The sequence below is a fragment of the Erythrolamprus reginae genome, chromosome 4 (assembly GCF_031021105.1).
Source record: "Erythrolamprus reginae isolate rEryReg1 chromosome 4, rEryReg1.hap1, whole genome shotgun sequence".
Taxonomy (NCBI): domain Eukaryota; kingdom Metazoa; phylum Chordata; class Lepidosauria; order Squamata; family Dipsadidae; genus Erythrolamprus; species Erythrolamprus reginae.
The window spans coordinates 30,242,941-30,264,396 of record NC_091953.1 but is presented as its reverse complement, the minus strand read 5'-3'; the positions used below and the strand labels follow the sequence as shown (position 1 = coordinate 30,264,396).

Sequence of the window (21,456 nt, the reverse complement as noted above, 5' to 3'; positions counted from 1 at the left end):
TTTAGTTTCAAAGCGGGGGAAAATCAGCACATAAAAGGTCAAATGCAGCAAAGCAGGCACGAAACACAACAATCAGATAATCCTCCTCAATGGCCAAACCTCACTAATTACCACAGCCCCGCCCAACCACAGGTGGCCTCATTTTCTTTGATAATAACCTCTCAATTGTTGCTGCCTATGCATTGCTCTCCGCATGCATGGCTGTATCATTAACTGTTGTTCTGAACCCAAAGAGGAGCTAGATAATTGATCTTCTTCTGAACTGTCTGCCACACTCTCCTCCTCCCTGTTACTCATGTCTTCTTGGTCAGAGGAGCCTTCATCAGCAGATTCCACCGGGGGCAAAACAGGCCTGCAGCATGTGGATGTCTCCCCCACATGCACAGTCCTTGGGGCAGGAGCTGGGCCAGAGCTAACCACAACAACAACGATCCTATGAGGTAGGCTGGACTGAGAGAGTGACTAGCTCAAAGTCATCAAATGTGTTTCCATGGCTGATGGTAGACTTGATTGTCCTATGATTTTGATTTTAATGTACCCTTCAGTTCTTTGTGTGTGTGTATGTGTGTATTATTACTTGTTTTTCATGAAAAAAAATGCAATTACTACTTTCTTTATATTCAGGAGATCACGGAAAACTTGGTATATGAAAAACCAGAGAAGCCGTTAGAGTTTATATTAGATCAGGTATGTTTGCAATACTGGTTCAATGACCGTGGAATTACTGGGCTTGATTGTCCAGCATACTCAGCTTCAACTATCTTGCCTTGCATCTTAATGGGTCTCTCTCATATATTGCATTTCACCTTTTAAGTTGCATTACTGAAATAAATGAACTTTTGCATGATATTCTAATTTTTTGAGTTTCACCTGTAAATATGCCTGCTAAAGGTACATTAAATTCCAGGCAAAGTGGATCATTCAGAACATGCATTCTTTTAATAAGAGCAGAGAGGACAGAATAATTTTATTCTGATTCTGGGTCTCCATGAAGCTCTGGCCCTCATCTGTACTTCCTCTCAATCCTAGCATTTTTGAAAGAGCGCACCCTATAATCGTGTTAAAAATAAATAAAAAACAACAAACCCAAGAGGGAATTATAGTACTGATTGGTTTCAAATTCATACCTGTGCAGGTACCATTTTTAGCCAATGAAACACAGCTTGGTGGGTAGAGAAATGTTGGGAGGTAAGATTTACTCTGCTCAGTCTTATTATTACTTAATCTCCCTTTTTCTAGAGTTGTGTGATGATTTATTTTGACCTGTTAATCTGCTAATTTGATGTTTATGGGAATGTATTTTGCTTCAAACCCCGATTAAAAGTTATATCACATTCAGAAAAAGGCAATGTATTGAGTGCCTCTTTTCTCCTCAAGATGTTGGTTTGAAAGTTAGCACTATTTTTCCTTGCGAGGCAACAATTATTATTACAAGTATTATCAGATTTTGTCTAAAAGCCAAAATCATGAGCGCTGCACAAGAAATATACACAATTCAAAACCTGTGTTCTAATTTCTATCACAGTTGGTGCCATAAAGACTTGGCTTGCTAGTTGATGAAAAACAAAATGTTTTGCCATTTATGATTTTTTTCACTGATAAACAAAACAATTATGCTCCTTTCCCCAAATTTCCATATCAAATTAGATTTGTCTACTTCTGGAGCGTGCAGAATTTACTGACTATTAGATGGTACTTAGATATGGATTATCTGGTCTATCTCTTTGTTTTCTAAAACTGTTTGATGGTTTAGGTTTGATTTGGAAGAGGTGCTTCAAAATGTATGGGAGTAGAAAGCACCTTTTTTCCCAGGACCCATTAAAACAGTTACTTTTTCCAGGACTCATTAAAACAGTGAGAAGATTCTGCTGCAGCTTTGCAATATGGAAACACAGCTGCTTTAATGACTCATGGAAAAATGCTGCCCTATGCTCCTCGGAGTTCCACAGAAGGTCTTTCAGATCAAATCGAGTTTACTACATAGCCTTACTTACTACCTTCCATAAGTCAACACAATTTTTCCTCTAATTCAGCTATGGGCATACAAATGTTCTCTGGCATTATCACAGATTTATTTGCTGCAACAGGTAGTCCTCAGGTTATGACACCAATTGGGGCGTTAAGTGCTGCAATCATAAAGCACATCATCATGTGACTGCATTGCTTGGTGATGACATCCCCATAAAGCTCATCTGTGGAAGGAAGCATGAAGTTCTCCAAAATCTCCTGGTAGATGGCTGTGTTGACCCTGGACTTAAGGAAACACAGTGGACTGACACCAGTAGATGACATGGCTCCCATTAAATGGTTCACATATTAACAGCAGCCAGGATAGCTTTTGCGCAAAAATGGAAAGATACTGAGATTCCAAAAGAAACAGATATTCTTAAGAAGATCCTAGACTGTGCCGAGTTAGATATGATGAAGAGACGGTTAAAAAACCAAGAAGAATCAGAATTTTATGATATTTGGCAGAAAGTATATACTTGGTGGGAAACAAGGAAAAAGGAATAAGTGTGTTGTTATATTATTTTGAATATTTGAATACAGTATTAGAATTGTATTAGATGGTAATTATTTACTAATATAAGCATAAACTTTTCTTTCTTCTCTTAAAATTTCTTTTTCTTATATATATATTTATAAATTTGATTTACTATATTAAAACTGATATTTTTACTTTATATATCTATATATATTCTATAGATGAAGGGTTTTTTTCTTATTATTACGATGACTTCCACTTTGAGCGGAGCGACTGTAGCACCACTAAATGTTATATGTTATGTCTGTTTTTTTGAAAAATCAATAAAATATATATATTTTTTTAAAAAAGATGACATGGCTCCCCAAATCAACGCAGACTGTGGAAACTTTTGCATCTCATTTGAAAACCAAGGACCCAGAATTTGGAGGAAGAATGGAGAGGCGCACACTGCAAGATGCTTGAAATCCCGTGAGAAGTATCCATAGTTTGTGTTGATTTGGGGAGCCATGTCATCTGCTGGTATTGGTCCACTTCATTAAGTCTAGGATCAACGCAGCTGATATCACATTCAGAAAAAGGCAATGCATTTCTTATGAGTGCCTCTTTTCTCCTCAAGATGTTGGAGATTTTGGAGCACTTCATGCTTCCTTTCACAGACAAGCTTTATGGGGATGCTGACTTCATTTTCCAGAAGGACTTGGCACCTACCCACACTGCCAAAAGCACTAAAACTGGTTCAATGACTGTGGGATTACTGTGCTTGATTGGCCAGCAAACCCACCTGACCTGAACCCCGCAGAGAATCTATGGGGCCTTGGCTAGAGAAAGATGAGAGACATAAGACCAAACAATGGAGAAGAGCTGAAAGCTGCTATTGAAGCAACCTAATCTTCCATAACATCTCAGCTGTGACACAGGCTGCTAGCTTCTCTGCCATGCCACATTGAGACAGTAATTGCTGCAAAAGGGGCCCCAATCAAGTACTGAGTACATACGCATGATTATACTTTTAAGAAGTCCGATATTGTTCTATGTACAATCCTTTTTCATTGTTTGCATGTAATATTCTAATTTTCTGAGATGATGGATTTGGGGTTTTTATGACCTGTACCCCATAACCATCACAATTATGACAAATCGACCAAAGTCGACCAAACAATGTCGTTTGGTGGGCCCTAGGGCAAGAGCCTTCTCTGTGGCGGCCCCGGCCCTCTGGAATCAACTCCCCCCAGATATTAGAACGGCCCCCACCCTCCTTGTCTTTCGAAAATTACTCAAAACCCACCTTTGTCGCCAGGCATGGGGGAGTTAGGATATTCCTTCCCCTAGGCCATTACAAGTTATGTATGGTATGTTTGTGTGTATGTTTGGTTTTTATAATAAGGGTTTTTAGTTGTTTTATTAAATTGGATTGTTACATGTTGTTTTTTATTATTGTTGTTAGCCGCCCCGAGTCTGCGGAGAGGGGCGGCATACAAATCCAATAAATAAATATAATAAATAAATAAATCACAGCTTGAACTCTCTTGCCTTGCATGTAATGAGTCTCTCTCATATATTATGTTTCACTTTTTAAGTTGCATTACTGAAATAAATGAACTTTTGCACAATATTCTGATTTTTTTAGTTTTACCTGTGTAACAAACAGCCACCTTACTATCAGGTGAATTATATTTGTCATGTTTTTAATCAGTATATCTACATAGATACAAAAATAATGTGTGCTGTATAAAGTCCTAGGCAGGCTCTAAAGCATTGATTGGAGATATTTTTCCTCCGAGTATTTTTTTTCTTTAATGGCTACAGGGGGCATAATGCAGTGATATTACTGGAGGTAGAGTGTTTGAAATACTTCATAGGATGATTTGAAGAGAACTTAGAGGTTTTCTATTTCAACATCCTGTTTAGGGCAGAAATCCTCAGACCATATGAAATGACTGTCCAAAACCTCTAATGATAGAAAATCTATGACTCGAGGAGGCAAGCCAATCTATGATTTAACAGCTCTCAAAGTTGGAAAATTGTTCCTTATTTCTAAGTTTGGATCTCTCTCTGTAAAGTTCCCAGTCTTTCATTCTTATCCTAAGAGAGTTAAGAGAATAAATCAATTGTTTCTCTGCAGCCTATATATATATATTTTTTGTAAATGATTTCTCCCTGCTTCCTAGCATTTTTTTCTACAAATGCAAAGTTTGTTTTCCCTTCCCCCACCCCCCCACTCAACCAACTGTTGATCTGTTGGTTGTGATAGGAATTGATTGTTGCCGAAGCTGATGTACCCTGAGAGGAAATCACTGGTACAAAGTCATAAAGCCGGCTTTGATGCCTGACTCACAGTCTCTTCAGTTTCTGGCTTGGTGCCTTATCCACTAGACCGGTGATTTTCAACCTTTCTTGAGCCATGGCACATTTTTTACATTTACAAAATCCTGGGGCACACCACCAACCAAAATCATTTTCTTATTTTTCTGTTTTATCCCCTTTTTTGCTCTCATTTCTCTCTCTCTCTCTCTCTCCCTTCCTCTCCTTTTATCTCTCTCTCTTGCTTTCTTTCTCTCTTTTTCTCTTGCTTTCTTTCTCTTTCTTTCTCTTTCTGTCTCTCTTGCTTTCTCTCTCTCTTTCTTTCTTTCTCACTCTCTTTCTCTCTTGTTTTCTTTCTCTCTCTCTCACTCTCTCTCTCTTGCTTTCTCTCTCTCTTGCTTTCTCTCTTGCTTTCTTTCTCCCTCTCTTTCTCTCTCTCTTTCTCTTTCTCCCTCTCTTTCTCTCTCTCTTTCTCTTTCTCTCTCTCTCTCTCTTGCTATCTTTCTCTTTCTCTTTCTCTCTCTCTTGCTATCTCTCTCTCTTTCTCTCTCATACACCACGTCAGCAACAGCAGCATCGGGCGGTAGCCGTGGGGGGGCGGCAGGGTGGTCGACTGCGAACGGGGGCTCCAGGGCGGAGACACCGACAGCAGTGGCTGGACGTGTTGCTGGACGCCGTACATGCTGGCGCTGCACTGGGCATGGGCATGGGGCTGGCACCTCTGTCCCGGCTCAGCCAGTAGGCCAGTGCCAGCCCCGCACCCATGCCCAGCTCAGCACCAGCATGTACGGCGTCCAGCAACACGTCCAGCCGCTGCTGTTGGTGCCTCCGCCCAGGAGCTCCCACTCGCAGCCGCCGTCCCATGGCTACTGCCCAGTGCCACTGCTGCTGGCGCCCTCCCGCTCCCGCTCCAGCCAGGCGGGTGCTGCAGCCGCCGGAAAAACTTGGAAGGTGCAAAGAAGGAAGCTCAGCTTCCAGTCTCGCAACTTTTTGCTCTTCGCGCCCTAAGCAAAAGGTTGCAAGACCAGAAGCTGAGCTTGCTTCTTCGCGGCAGACTTGACCATGTACACTGGTTGAAAAACACTGCACTAGACCAAACTGGCTGTTAGGTTTTAGAAATGAAGAAATGGATGTGTTAATTTATGCAGAAGCTAGGCCTGCGGTAAGGAGAGAACTGAACTTTTGCTTTGATCCTTTGATCGACAATAATTTTACAGTATGCATATATGAATAACAAGAATTTATTATTGGTGTTTCCATGCCACTCTCCTTCAATACACATCAGAAATAACGGTTAAAAATATCAAACTGTAACAATAACTATGTACTCTCCTAACCAAGTGAGATAGATCACAAAAGAAAACCTAACATCTTAAAGGCTCTCTTCCAAAGCCATGGGTTTTTTTTCCCCTTTTCAGAAGTCCAGGAGGGAAGACATGGTTCATATATGTAGGTAACGTCTTCTCTATTAGAGTTATAGCCATTAAAAAAGCCTTGGTCCAAGCCCCCTGAAAATGTTACAGATTCACTTTGAAGCAAGGTTTTAAAAATTATTTTCAGTTAGTGCAGATTCTAGAATAGAATGCTATGTCTCAAAGGGGTCTATCTGTACTCCTGCAAGCTGTATCAGTTTAAAGTTCTGAGTAGTTCTCAAGACCAGCTCCACATAATTACTGTAGTTCAATTATGTGATAATAAGGACCTGAATTCTTCCTGGTCCAGAAAAGCTGGCAATTAGTATGCAAGATGTAATTGTCTCAATTGTGATAATTACATAAAATGTTTGCATTATCTGTAACCCAAAACAGTATGAATATTGTTAATTGCATTCATTAGGCATTCTACTGTGCAACAGCACAACACATATAAAGTATGAAACAGACTTCATGCTCATAAGTCCTCGCTACTATTACTACTAGTTTTTTCTCATCATTCCTATCATCCATCTCCTTCCACTTATGACTGTATGACTGAACTTGTTGCTTGTATCCTTAAGATTTTTATTAATATTGATTTTTTCCTGATTGCTTATTTGACCTCTTTGACAATCTTTAAGTGTTGTACCTCTTGATTCTTGACAAATGTCTACGGAGAGGGGCAGCATACAAATCCAATAAATAAATAAATAAATTTTCCTCTATGTATACTGGAAGCATATGCACCAAAGACAAATTCCTTGTGTGTCCAATCACACTTGGCCAATAAAGAATTTGAATCTAATTAATTCTAATTAAGATGTCTTCTGCAATTACTGTTATATTTGAAGAATCTATAATAGCTGAAACCCTGAATATTTTGTTTTCTGTTGTTTTCTAGGTCCAGGCAATGATAAATCTGAGGAAACAACCAAATGAGGAAGATGAAAAGGATGATACGGAAACGGAATAATAAATACAGACAATTTGGACACTCTAAAGAGGGCAATATGCTGCCATGCTACCCATTTTTATCCTGTCTGTATGCATATCTTATAAATATAAACAATATCTGTAGCAACTGAATACTTCCCATGCAGATGCTAGAATACCTAGACTAACAGCAACCACAAAACCATAGTTGTCTTGGCACAGATAGCAGAGAATTTAGGAAATGCATATTCGCATTGGTGCTGTACTTCTCCTTAGTACTGTTGCACTAATTTTCTTCATAATCCAAAAGGTCGTATGATCTTATGAAAGTAGTTGATCTGCAGAATGGGTAATGTAAATAATCTCTCCCTGCCTTCTGTGAGTGGGATTGTAAAAACAAACTCCATTCACATAAAAAAAAAACATTGTAGGATTTCAGAGATTATTCTCACCTTTTCCTGACTATTCATCAATATGGAAAGGATACAGTTCAGTACTGTTTAAAGAGCTACATCTTGGGTGTGAACTTTCACTGAAGTTATGTGTCATACTAGTTGAAACAGCAATTCTTCATTTTTAGCCTAATTATGAATTGGCTATGGTTAATAGACAATCCTACCAAGTGAACTCTTCATAATTTACAGTGTGATGGAAATTAATATCATGTTAAACTTAAAATCCAGGTGCCAGAATTTATCTTGCATTATATTGTTTGGAAACATTCATTGCAATTTCTGATTGAACCTCTTTGGAAATGGATATAATTGTGATGAATGTGAATAAGATAATCATATGTAGACTGGAAAACTAATTATTTCTTACCATCTAATAGCCATCTGGAATTTTCCAGCCCAGACTTGGCAGTTCTGGTTTTATGCTAGCATCAAAACAATAAACTCTACCTTGGCTTCCACCTTCTGTATTTATGTCTGTCTGTTTATCTGTCTGTCTGTCTGTCTGTCAGAGGAGGCTGATATAACAATGGGGGAGTGATCTCAGTTGGAAGGTGAAGAAGACATTAGGGGGCATAATCTACTCTTAGATGCTAGATATCGGAGGTTTCTGAGAAGACAACAGGACTTGTATAGTAAAAGGAAATAAGCTTGCAGATTTACCTCTTAGGAGTTTGATGCCACTCCCAGCCAGTATAAAAGCAAAGGATTTTGGGAAATTTGGTGTGGGGTTTCAACATCGCTTCATGGAAGCTGTGTTAGAATTGGGGTGTTTGAAACTCCCCCCCCCCGAAACCTGATTCTTGTCTTGCTAAAAACTTTTTGCCAGACACTGCTTGATTATTAGAAACTTGGTGAGCTGATTTCTCTCTTCTATGATGAATTCCCTTTCTTATTGCAAAGGAATGCCATTAGGCAGAATTTGGTGTCTTTCCCAGAAACTTATCTGCTTTTCATCTCAGAGAAAAAATACTTCCTGACAAATTATTCAGACTGCTTTTTGCTTTATGCTGAATTTCATAATAAAGAGTGTGATTTTACACTGAAGTAGTGGGGTTTTAGTTGGTGGTTTCACTCTGAAAGCCTGGGAATAGAACATCTATCTATCTATCTATCTATCTATCTATCTATCTATCTATCTATCTATCTATCTATCTATCTATCTATCTATCTATCTATCTAATCTATCTAATCTATCTATCTATCATCTAATCTATCTATCTAATCTATCATCTATCTATCTATCTATCTATCTATCTATCTATCTATCTATCTATCATCTAATCTATCTATCTAATCTATCTAATCTATCTATCTAATCTATCTATCATCTATCTATCTATCTATCTATCTATCTATCTATCTATCTATCTATCTATCTATCTCAGTTCAGTGTTAGTTCAGTCAGAGGCCAAATAAAAACACTCCGTAAATATACAATTAAAAATTGTAGTATAAAATAACAAATAACTACTAAAATCTGTGATAAAATCCAGTCTGTCATTTATACATGGTCTAACTGTACTAGAATTATAATCCCTAAAGTGTGTGACCTATTGTCAGTTTAATACTAAAAGGGAAAGGAATAAGCAGTGCAAAGCATTTGCCACATTTGTTCTCTCTGTCTGTCTGTCTGTGTACCTATCTTTCTATCTTCTAAATTTATGCATGGTATGTCTGTATCTATGATTGGTCTCTTAAATTAGGGTTTTTTAAATTAACTTAAATATTAGATTTGTTTATATTGTCTTATTGTTGTTAGACGCCCAAGTCTACGGAGAGGGGCAGCATACAAATCTAATCAATCAATCAATCAATCAATCAATCAATCTCTATATCCACCCACCTACCCATTCCACATCCATATATTCAACATTTTGTTGAAAAAGCAAATGGAAAGTATTCATTAACCAGGAAATCAGCTGTGTGTTTCCTATGTCTTCAGAATGTCCAGGAATGAAAGGACATACCCATGGTCCTTGACTCAAGACCACAATTGGGATCATACATTCTGTTGCTAATCAAGGCAATTGTTAAGTGAGTGGTGTCTAGTTTTATGACATTTTTGCATAGTTGTGAAGTGAAACACTGCAGTTGTCACATGAATCACGCCATCGTTAGGCAAATCTGGCTTCCCCTATAGACTTTGTCTATTGGAAACTGGCTGGGAAATTTGCAGGTGGTGATTGCATGATCTGGGATGCTGCAGCTGTTGTAAATATATGCTAATTGCCAAGTGCCTGAATTTTGATTACATGATCATGGGGATGTGACAGTATGAGGACCAGTCTTAAATCACTTTTTGCAGTGTTGTTGTAACTTTGAATGTTCGTTAAACAAAAGGCTATAAGTTAAGTACGGTACTACCTGGATATATTCAGAATTTTAGAAAACAAGTTTGGTCTGGCATCAGGCTAGAAACCAGGGGACTGTGAGTTCTAGTCCATCTTGGACATGAAAGCTGTCTGGGTGACTTCAGTCAATCACACCCTCAGCCCACAATATCAGACTCAGGCAACAAACAGTCAAATCCTGTCACAACCAATGAATCAACATTTTGTCAAAAGAAAGCAGACCTTACACTAGGAAGAATGTGTGTGTTTGTGTGTGATTTCAGAATTTTGCTGTAATTTTGGTTGGCTCTGAGATCTCAAATAATAGATTGAATATTTTTTCCAAAGGCATTTTAAGTGTCTTTAAATTGGTTTTTATTTGTATGTGTGTCTTTTAGTTCTGCAGTTTATTCTGCATATTTTTAGGTCCAAGATCTACCTACCCACCTACCTTCCATCTCTCCTTCCTCGCTCCACATCCAGCAAAATATTGTAGTGCAAAGGGGGGGGAGGTTTTTTTTTTTTAAAAAACCAGACAGTTCTGTGAGATTATTGCATGCTATTGTTAGTCGTGTGCACATATCTGCATCTGTATAGAATGGAATATCTTAAAATAAGTCATTTCAAAATAATAGAAGCGCTTATCCCAGAGGTGGGTTCCTCCTGGTTCGCACCAGTTCTATAGAACCGTTAGTAAACCGCTGGTGACATCATGGTAACATCACGGTACCGGTTCTGTCGATGTGAATCCATGGACGCTGCCATTTTTTTAAAAAAATATTCTGGTTATGTTTTCTTCTGCGCATGCACAGAAGCCATCTTGGTTTTGGCGCTTTTTTAATGGATATTTTCAGCACTGCACATCTGTGTGCGTGAAAAGAGTGTGTGCACCCATGAAGAACAGCCATGTGGCATGGGAGGAAGTGAACCAGCAACGAGGTAAGTTAGAACCCATCTCAGGCTCATCCCAACATTTATTTTCTTGCAATTCTAATTAATCAAATACAGTGAAACCCCAACTCCGGACTTCCGTTGCCAGCTGAAGCACTGGGATTCCCCTGAGGCTTCCCTCGCTGGGAAACCCTTCATTTTTTCTGGCGCTGTTTTGAATCCCAGCGAGGGGAGCCTCAGGGGAATCCCAGCGCTTCAGCTGGCAACAGAAGTCCAGAGGCAGGGATTCCCAGCGGCACAAGGCAAAAGGGGTGACTTTTGGGATGGGGTTGCATGCATTATTTGCTTTTACAGTGATCCCCCGCTCGTTGCGAGGGTTCCGTTCCAGGACCCCCCGCAACGAGCGGGTTTTCGCGAAGTAGCGCTGCGGAAGTAAAAACACCATCTGCGCATGCGCGCCCTTTTTTCATGGCCGCGCATGTGCAGATGGTGTTTTTTACTTCCGCACCTGGGAAGACCCCCGCCCAACAGCTGAGGAGCCGCCTGCCCGCCCGCCTGCCCGCCGCTTGTCTGCCCGCCGCTCGTGCCGCCGCCGCTCGTGCCGCCGCTGCTGGTGCGGCCGCCGCTCGTGCCGCCGCTGCTGGTGCGGCCGAGCTTCCCTCGGCCCCCTTTGGCCCCGCCGCTCGTGCCGCCGCTGCTGGTGCCGCCGCCGCTCGTGCCGCCGCCGCTCGTGCCGCCGCTGCTGGTGCGGCCGCCGCTCGTGCTTTCAGAGCTCCTCCGGCGTCACCCGGCTTCTGGTAGAAGCCTTCTCTCTTTTTTTTCTTGCGGCGAGCCCAAGCCATTCCTCTCTCGACCGCAGCCGAGCTTCCCTTCGCCTCCTCCCCGCCTGCTTTTCCTCGCCAAGCGCACGAAAAAAAAGAGAGAAGGCTTCTGCCAGAAGCCGGGTGACGGCGGAGGAGCTCCGAAAGCCGGAGAAGAAGAGTCTCGCAGGCGGGGAGGAGGCGACGGGGCCAAAGGGGGCCGAGGGAAGCTCGGCTGCGGTCGAGAGAGGAACGGCTCGGGCTCGCCGCAAGAAAAAAAAGAGAGAAGGCGCGTCTCCTGAGGGGAAGCCAGCGCCGCCCGCCCTTCACCCGCCCACGCCGTTGCTCGCGCCACTCAGCTGGGAAGCGGGGCTGGGGTTTCCCCGCCGCCCACGCAAAGGGGAAACCCCGGCAAGAGGGGAAGACCCAGGGAAGCCGCCCAGCAGCTGATCTGCCCGGCAAACTCCACCATCTACGCATGCGTGGCCATAGAAAGAAAAAGGGTGCGCATGCGCAGATGGTGTTGTTTACTTCCGGGTTGAAAAATCGCAAATTACCCTGTTCGCAATGGTCGGGGACACAATAACCGGGGGATCACTGTACATTGATTCCTATGGGGAAAATTGCTTTGTCTTACGAACTTTTCATCTTACGAATCTGGTCACGGAACGAATTAAGTTCATAAGACGAGGTATCACTGTAATGCAATGGAGAAATAAAGGTAAAACCTTTGTAACATTTCTGTGTGTGACCACCAGATGGCATCCAAAGCTTATAATCTTGCTAAAGAAACTTAATTGGTAACAGGGATGGAGGAAAGTAAAGGAACAATTAACAGGTTGTATATAGCCCAAAGCCAACAAGTCAAAGAAAAAATCTGAACATAATATATCTTTCCAAGTACTACATCTTCAGCTCCATTTAAAATGAAATCATCCTTCCGCACTAACAAATCAGAAGTCATATAGGATTAGTATTACATTTATGTTCTTCCAGAATAGTTGGAGGTTTACAGTGGTTAAAAGTTTCTTGTTTCTTAGCACCATACATCATAATATGCTCCATTTCTAACATTTCAAACACATAGCAAATGAATAAAAATATCCCCATAAACCAAGGACCTCTACAAAGCATTGTTAATTATATTTAATAGATGGCTATTTAAGATGAACGTTTTAAACAATTTGTCTTCTATATTTGCAGTTTTACAATTGACAAATGACTATTCAGTTAATTTTTCAAAGAGACTTCTGGATGGAAAGTAATTTAGCTGCTTTTTCTCTTCCCACCCATCTTTCTGAATCTAGAGAGAGAAGCTTTTGAAACAATCAGTAGGAAGTTGTAATTATTTTTAAATAATTCACCAAATAATGTGTGTGTTACATAGAAACATAGAAGTCTGACGGCAGAAAAAGACCTCATGGTCCATCTAGTCTGCCCTTATACTATTTTCTGTATTTTATCTTAGGATGGATATATGTTTATCGCAGGCATGTTTAAATTCAGTTACTGTGGATTTATCTACCACGTCTGCTGGAAGTTTGTTCCAAGGATCTACTACTCTTTCAGTAAAATAATATTTTCTCATGTTGCTTTTGATCTTTCCCCCAACTAACTTCAGATTGTGTCCCCTTGTTCTTGTGTTCACTTTCCTATTAAAAACACTTCCCTCCTGAACCTTATTTAACCCTTTAACATATTTAAATGTTTCGATCATGTCCCCCCTTTTCCTTCTGTCCTCCAGACTATACAGATTGAGTTCATTAAGTCTTTCCTGATACGTTTTATGCTTAAGACCTTCCACCATTCTTGTAGCCCGTCTTTGGACCCGTTCAATTTTGTCAATATCTTTTTGTAGGTGAGGTCTCCAGAACTGAACACAGTACTCCAAATGTGGTCTCACCAGCATGTGTTGGCTCCATAACCACATTTGTTAACGGAGTGTTTGTGCTGTGTATCTTTGAGTCTCTTTTATATTATGGGAATGGGAAAATAGCTGCCATCCAAATGATATGTCCCCAGATTGTTAACCATGTGATAATGGGATTGATGGCTTGTAGAATAGATAACCTGCGCAATGACAAACGTCATAGCCATCACTGAAATCTGGTAGGGTGACACATGTTCTTGAATCATAGCCTGGGGTTGCTATAACTTATTTGAAAGCAATGCCCTCAACAAAAATAGAGTGTGGCGCTACATATAAATAAAGTACGTGCCAAAAATTCATGTATTGTTAAGAGCTTTGACATAAGAATAAAAGAAGAGATATATCAATATGACATCCCTGTGGCATTTATTATAAACTGCTTTGAGAGGCAGCAGATACAGATTTTTTTTTTCTGTGTCTGGTTACCAAAATTTGTAAAGAAGCACACAATAGTAATAATGGGAGATTTTAGCCATCTTGAGCAGTGCTGTAAATCTAACCCTGCCAAGAGTCAGAGGTCCAACAAGTCATGGCATCTTTTGTAGACAACTATCAGATGAAAGAACAATGAAACCAGAATGTAATATTTAATCAAGATGTATGCATTTGGGGAGGAACCATGTTATCCTTGAATTTATGATGTCAAGGGCAGAGAAATTAGGAAGAGTCCTATTTGGAATACTGTGTTCAGTTCTGGAGATCTCACCTACAAAAAGATATTGATAAATTTGAATGGGTCCAAAGACGGGCTACAAGAATGGTGGAAGGTCTTAAGCATAAAACGTATCAGGAAAGACTTCATGAACTCAATCTGTATAGTCTGGAGGACAGAAGGGAAAGGGGGGACATGATCAAAACATTTAAATATGTCAAAGGGTTAAATAAGGTCCAGGAGGGAAGTGTTTTTAATAGGAAAGTGAACACAAGAGCAAGGGGACACAATCTGAAGTTAGTTGGGGGAAAGATCAAAAGCAACATGAGAAAATATTATTTTACTGAAAGAGTAGTAGATCCTTGGAACAAACTTCCAGCAGACATGGTTGGTAAATCCAACCTGAATTTAAATATGCCTGGGATAAACATATATCCATCCTAAGATAAAAATACAGGAAATAGTATAAGGGCAGACTAGATGGACCATGAGGTTTTTTTCTGCCGTCAGTCTTCTATGTTTCTATGAATAAATAAATAAGGCCAGATGTATCATCTTATTTGGGAGATGCACCTTTCAACTGCTCAGTGGTACTGGCCAATATCTGGGGTGTGTTCCAGGTACATTTTGCTACTGATGCGCATCTGCCTGTGTGTGTCCCACTGCACAATTTCACTTCCGCGCATGCTCAGGTTGACATTACAAGCCGAAACACAGCTGAGGAGCTTCTCAGCTGCGCTTCAGATGAAGAATAAAGTTTGGCATTAACAGGAGGGTGGGTGGGAGGGCTTTTTTTTTGAAAGCACAGGATGCAGAGAAGGCATCTAAACCTGATAAAAAACAGTGGAAAATCAGATCATCATTGGGTTCCTACCGGTGTGCAGCACCTTATCCAGGGGTGGGCTACTGCCCGGACGGGTGGGAGGAATGCAGTGGGGTAGCAAAAATGGAGCTCCACCCCAGACCACCCAATCTGCACTGAAATATTTTATTTTTATTTATTTATTTATTTTGTCCAATACACAATGAGGGGTTTAGTGGGTATATATCTATATACACATAGTAAAATACATGATGAAGGTTATAGAGGAGATACTCATAGTAAAATATATCTAAGAAAGAATAGAAAAGAAGGTATAGTAATAGAACATATCAATGAAAGAATAGAAGAAGAGATATAGGAATAGAAGAAAGGTATAGGAGATATAGGAGAGCAATAGGACAGGGGACGGAAGGCACTCTAGTGCACTTGTACTCGCCCCTTACTGACCTCTTAGGAATCTGGATAGGTCAACCGTAGATAATCTAAGGGTAAAGGGTTGGGGGTTTTGGATTGGCACTATGGAGTCCGGTAATGAGTTCCACGCTTTGACAACTCGGTTACTGAAGTCATATTTTTTACAGTCAAGTTTGGAGCGGTTAATATTAAGTTTAAATCTGTTGTGTGCTCTTGTGTTGTTGTGGTTGAAGCTGAAGCTGAAGCAGTGGCCGACAGGCAGGACGTTGCAGCATATGATCTTGTGGGCAATACTTAGATCTTGTTTAAGGTGTCTTAGTTCTAAATTTCTAGGCCCAGGATTGAAAGTCTAGTCTCGTAGGGTATTCTATTTTGAGTGGAGGAGTGAAGGGCTCTTCTGGTGAAGTATCTTTGGACATTTTCAAGGGTTTTAATGTCTGAGATGCGATATGGGTTCCAAACAGATGAGCTGTATTCGAGGATGGGTCTGGCAAAAGTTTTGTAAGCTCTGGTAAGTAGTGTGAGATTGCCAGATGTTGAAAGAAAATGCGGGGCGTCCTGCATAAGCCACGCCCACAGTGTGGTAGTAAAAATTTTGGTAGCCCTTCACTGACCATATCGTACTAGTAGGAATCCACCACTGGCCAATATGAACACTCACATGGACTTGAATGAAACCATTCCTTTTAATATCATTTTCAGAATTTCATCAGAAACTGCTTTAGTTTATGGCCTGTAGAGGCAAGACAGCAAACTGTCTTACTACATTTATATTCCATTTTCTTTTGAGAAGCATAATGCAGAACATGTACAAGGCTCCCTTACATCTTATTTTCCTCCCTGGTGCAATTTGAGGAGGTTGATTGTCAATGACATAACAACTGGCTTGCAGTGATCTTATAGATGAGTTCACACAACATGTTTACCTTAGATATTGAATTAATCTACTTTCTGGATTCACTCAATATATTCAGAGAAAATCAGTCAAACAGCTTGGATTCACTGAATACATAAGCAGCACACACAAACATCTCAGCAAAATTAACAAACATAGTAAATGCAATGGAATGGAATAGAATTTGTTTGTTTGTTTGTTTAATTCGTTTATTCTATCTGTCTGTCTGTCTGTCTGTCTGTCTATCTGTCTTGTTTATTTATTTATTTATTTATTTATTTATTTATTTAGTTAGTTAGTTAGTTAGTTAGTTAGTTAGTTAGTTAGTTAGTTAGATTTATAAGCCACCCATCTCCTGACGGAATAGAGTGGAATGAATAGAATAGAATAGAATAGAATAGAATAGAATAGAATAGAATAGAATTCTTTATTGGCCAAGTGTGATTGGACACACAAGAAATTTGTCATTGGTACATATTCTCTCAGTTTATATAGTAGATAAAGTATATTTTTGTGTGTCTGTGTGTAATATGTATGTACCCATATGGCATATATACATAGAATTAAATAGTATATTTTGGATGTTCACTAATAGTAAATAGGGAACTTGTATCTTTTTGAGGCGAGGAGAGACCAGGCACCCTAACTCTAACCCAAAACCTTGACATAAGTGATGTCAAGTTGACCACCTTTAAGTCAGTCACATGACCCTTAAGCCATCCCAGTCACATGATTATCAAGCCACTCCCACCTGGTCACATGATCAACAAGCCACACCCACAAAATAAGCCACACCCATAGTGTGGTAGTAAAACTTTTTGCAGCCCTTTACTGCTTATTAGTAAGAATCAAGTACAGCAAAGCTGATTCTCTAGGTCCCTCCTTTATCTTTTGGATGACAAAGTTGCCAGTAGGCATGTCAGCAAATCATTTGATATCCCATTCGCTGCAAAGTTAGTCTTCCAATTGATGCCAGAGTAGTTAAATTCTTTCACTACTACAGTGGTTTGTTTCCTGATTAGCAAAAAGTTCATCTATTTACTCTGCTTGATAGGGTGGCCTACACTAATGTCAATTCTTTTTCCTCTAGTAGTCACCCAAATGCTTTTATCCCTGGTATTCTCCATTCAGTAGATATGAAGTGCTTTCTTACTCATAGTACAACTCCTCCTGTTTGTTGAGTCTGTTACTTTGAACAATTTATATCTTTCTAAACCTGATTGCGTCACGGGCTGAATCGTGACGTATCATGAAGTCCTTTTTGCCTTTGCGAAGCCAAAGTGGACATGGCCTGTGTATGACATATTTGGCCAGCTGGCCGCCAGTTTTACAGGCCTGTTCTAGGAGTACATTCCAATCATATGTTCCATACCACCAAGTTTCAATAATGGCAACAATGTTGTACCCGCCCTCATGTACTAACCAGGACTTCAAGTTCACCCTGTTCGTTCCCCATACTTTGAGCATTAGTGTATAAGCATTTGAACCCTTTATGGCTGACCCTGCATGGGCTTCCTGTTTATTTATTTATTAGATTTGTATGCCGCCCCTTTCCGTAGACTCAGGGCGGCTCACAACAACAATAAAACAATTCAAGACAAATCTAATAATTTAAAAACATTTTTTAAAAAACCCTGTTATTAAAGCAGACATATACACATTAATTGTATAGGCCCGGGGGAGATGTCTCAATTCCCCCATGCCTGACGGCAGAGGTGGGTTTTAAGGAGTTTACGAAAGGCGAGGAGGGTGGGGCAGTTCTAATCTCTGGGGGGAGCTGGTTCCTACATCTATTTTGTACCCAAGTTCCCCTCCCTTCTCTCCACTTCCTTCGTCACTGTCTGATGCTTTGGTTTTCGCTGCCTTCACAGTGAATTTCCATGAAAAATAAGAATACCAGTAACGTTACATCTTTAAAATACTACAATGAAAACAAAGTGAAAGTGGACAGCCAGCAATAAAACACATTTAGGAAGATCCTGGTCATTTCATTTAAAAGGGCAAGGGACATGGAAATGATGAGGAAATCAGGAACTGAAAAACTGGTTTCACAGGTAACATTGGAAAAGAGCATTTAGTGCAAAACACCAGAAAGTCTTCACATTCATACTGCAAGGAAAAGAAATGAATATATATCTGCTAGAGAACTTCAAGTGCTCTAAGCTCTAAACATTTACAATAAATTGTTTAATACCTGTTTGGAAGTGAGAGGTACTCATTCAAGGTTGTAAGTAGTGATACAATGGTATCACAAAAGGGGGTGGAACACTTCTTCAGCCCCTTGGGGATTTTTCTGGACCCTCACAATATGTGCCCCATGAGTATAAAAGTACAGTGATACCTCGTCTTACGAACTTAATTAGTTCCAGGACGAGGTTTGTAAGGATAAAAGTTTGTAAGATGAAACAATGTTTCCTATAGGAATCAATGGAAAAGCAATTAATGCGTGCAAGCCAAAAACTCACCCCTTTTGCCAGCCGAAGCACTCGTTTTTGCACTGCTGGGATTCCCCTGAGGCTCCCCTTCATGGGAAACCCCACCTCCAGACTTCTGTTGCCAGGGAAGCGCCCATTTTTGTGCTGCTGGGATTCCCCTACAGCATTGCTAAAAAACCCGGAAGTCCAGAGGTGGGGTTTCCCATAGAGGGGAGCCTCAGGGGAATCCCAGCAGCACAAAAATGGGCACTTTGCTGGCAACAGAAGTCCGGAGGCGGGGCATCCCAGTGGTGGCAGCTTGGGCTTGTAAGGTGAAAATAGTTTGGAAGAAGAGGCAAAAAATCTTAAACCCCAGGTTTGTATCCCGAAAAGTTTGTATGACGAGGGGGTTTGTAAGACGAGGTATCACTGTACTTCAATTTCTCAAAAAATGTTTTTTGAAGGGGCAGGATTTTGCAAGTACGATGTGTGAAAACTCTCCCGTGTTTACATCTATTCTTAGAAAGTTTTAGATTGAATTAAAAAAAACTTTTTGATTTTTAAAATTCTCCTAGGTAGCCCACTGTAACAACATTGCCAAAAAGGCTTCAAGAGTTGTTAACCTAATCCTATGTAACTTCTGCTGCGGTAATCTCACACTACTAACCAGAGCATACAAAACTTTTTTCAGACCAATCCTTGAATACAACTCACCTTTCTGGAACCCACACCACAATTCAGACATAAACACTCTAAAAAACTAGATATACTTTACTAGAAGAGCCCTCCACTCCTCTACTTGCAACAGAATACCCTACGCAACTAGACTTACAATCCTAGGTTTAGAAATCTTAGAACTATGTCGCCTTAAACACGACCTAAACATAGCCCATAAAATTATCTGCTACAACATCCTTCCTGTCAACGACTACTTCAGCGTCAACCACAACAGCACGCGAGAACAAAAACAAACTTAAAGTAAACCACTCTAAACTAGACTGAAGGAAATACGACTTTAGTAACCGAGTAGTTGATGCATGGAACTCACTACCAGACTCTGTAATATCATAACCTAACCCCCAAAACTAAAGCCAGGAAGACTTCAGGTTGCCGGAGAGATTATTTGAAAAACAAATGACCAGAAATTCACACACTACTTTCAGCTACACCACAACCAAGTTTAGCACAATAATCTCTTGTTTTGCCCATGAACATTTCACCCAAACTTTTCCTCTTGAAAACAAGTTCAGAAGGTATTTCCTTTCTCCTTAACTACATGGAAAATATTATTTGAGAAATTTTAAACAAAACAGTAGTTAAACTAGCTGGGAGAACAACCTTCTGAGTTATAGGTTTCCCAATCTTTTTACTCTCATTTTTTTTCATCCTCTCTCTTGTATAGAATCAGTGTACTGTGTCAGATCTGTATTATATCTTAATTTCCCACTGCATCGTGTAGTTTATTATCTATGTCACTATCCTGATCTTTATTGATTTTAACAAGATGCATGTAGTACAAACTCACAGTCACAATAAGGGCATCTTTTTGCTGTAGAGAGAATACTCAAGGTAAATCTCCTATCACATTGTATCTACATATGCTGCAGGGTAATCTGTTTCTGTTGGTAACTAACTCCAGATGCCATTGCTTGAAGCTAAAGCCTTATAGTTTTCTTATTGTAAATTAAATAGGTCAGCTCATGTAATGTTGGGTTATGTGGATATAGATGGTGGTTCCTTTAATGCTCCACTTTGATTATTCCTATTGCTTTGGCAAGACTTTTAGTATGAAAAATTATATAAATATTTGCATGAGGAGATGGTGGAAGAAAGAGGGCAGGGATTGGCTGCTTAAACAGTCTTCTGGCAGATGAAAAATGCATTAAAAGTTTATAAAAGAATAATGTAGTACCATAGAAACTCACAATGCCTGTATTTCCAAAAACAGTTTCAAGAACAACCTTATCATTTTAGACTTTTAGTATTTTCCCTCCAGAATGGAGGACTTGTCTAAAGCCAGTTCAGAGTCCAAGCAGTCATTTAGAAGCACAGATGTCTCCGGTGTGGGGTTTTCCAGTAGTTCTGGAAAAGGACAGCAGGTGAGGGCATCGGCATATCTGTTGCGGCCCTATTTGGACCAGGAGTCACTGCTTACAGTCACTCATGCCCTCATCACCTCGAGGCTCGACTACTGTAATGCTCTCTACATGGGGCTACCTTTGAAAAGTGTTCGGAAACTTCAGATTGTTCAGAATGCAGCTGCGAGAGCAATCATGGGCTTTCCCAGGTATGCCCATGTCACACCAACACTCCCCAGTCTGCATTGGTTGCCGATCAGTTTCCGGTCACAATTCAAAGTGTTGGTTATGACCTATAAAGCCCTTCATGGCATCGGACCAGAATATCTCCGGGACTACTTTCTGTCGCACAAATCCCAGCGACCAGTTAGGTCTCACAGAGTTGGCCTTCTCCGGGTCCCGTCAACTAAACAATGTCATTTGGCGGGTCCCAGGGCAAGAGCCTTCTCTGTGGCGGCCCTGACCCTTTGGAACCAACTCCCCCCAGATATCAGAGTTCCCCCCACCCTCCTTGCCTTTCGTAAGCTCCTTAAAATCCACCTCTGTCATCAGCCATGGGGGAATTGAGACTTTCCCTTCCCCCTAGGCTTATAAAATTTATGCATGGTATGTCTGTAAGTATGATTGGTTTCTTAAA

General features: G+C 40.3%; 1 protein-coding gene across 1 annotated transcript in view; it reads left to right on the top strand.

The window, feature by feature from the left end:
- TEX55 (testis expressed 55) overlaps positions 1 to 8,050 on the top strand; it is a 91,615-nt gene extending 83,565 nt beyond the window's left edge. The window contains exons 4-5 of the mRNA XM_070749934.1: positions 625 to 687; positions 7,106 to 8,050. Coding sequence (XP_070606035.1) covers positions 625 to 687; positions 7,106 to 7,177 — 135 coding nt within the window. The 3' untranslated portion in view covers positions 7,178 to 8,050. The remainder of the gene's footprint in view (positions 1 to 624; positions 688 to 7,105) is intronic.
- Positions 8,051 to 21,456: the final 13,406 nt, after the last annotated feature.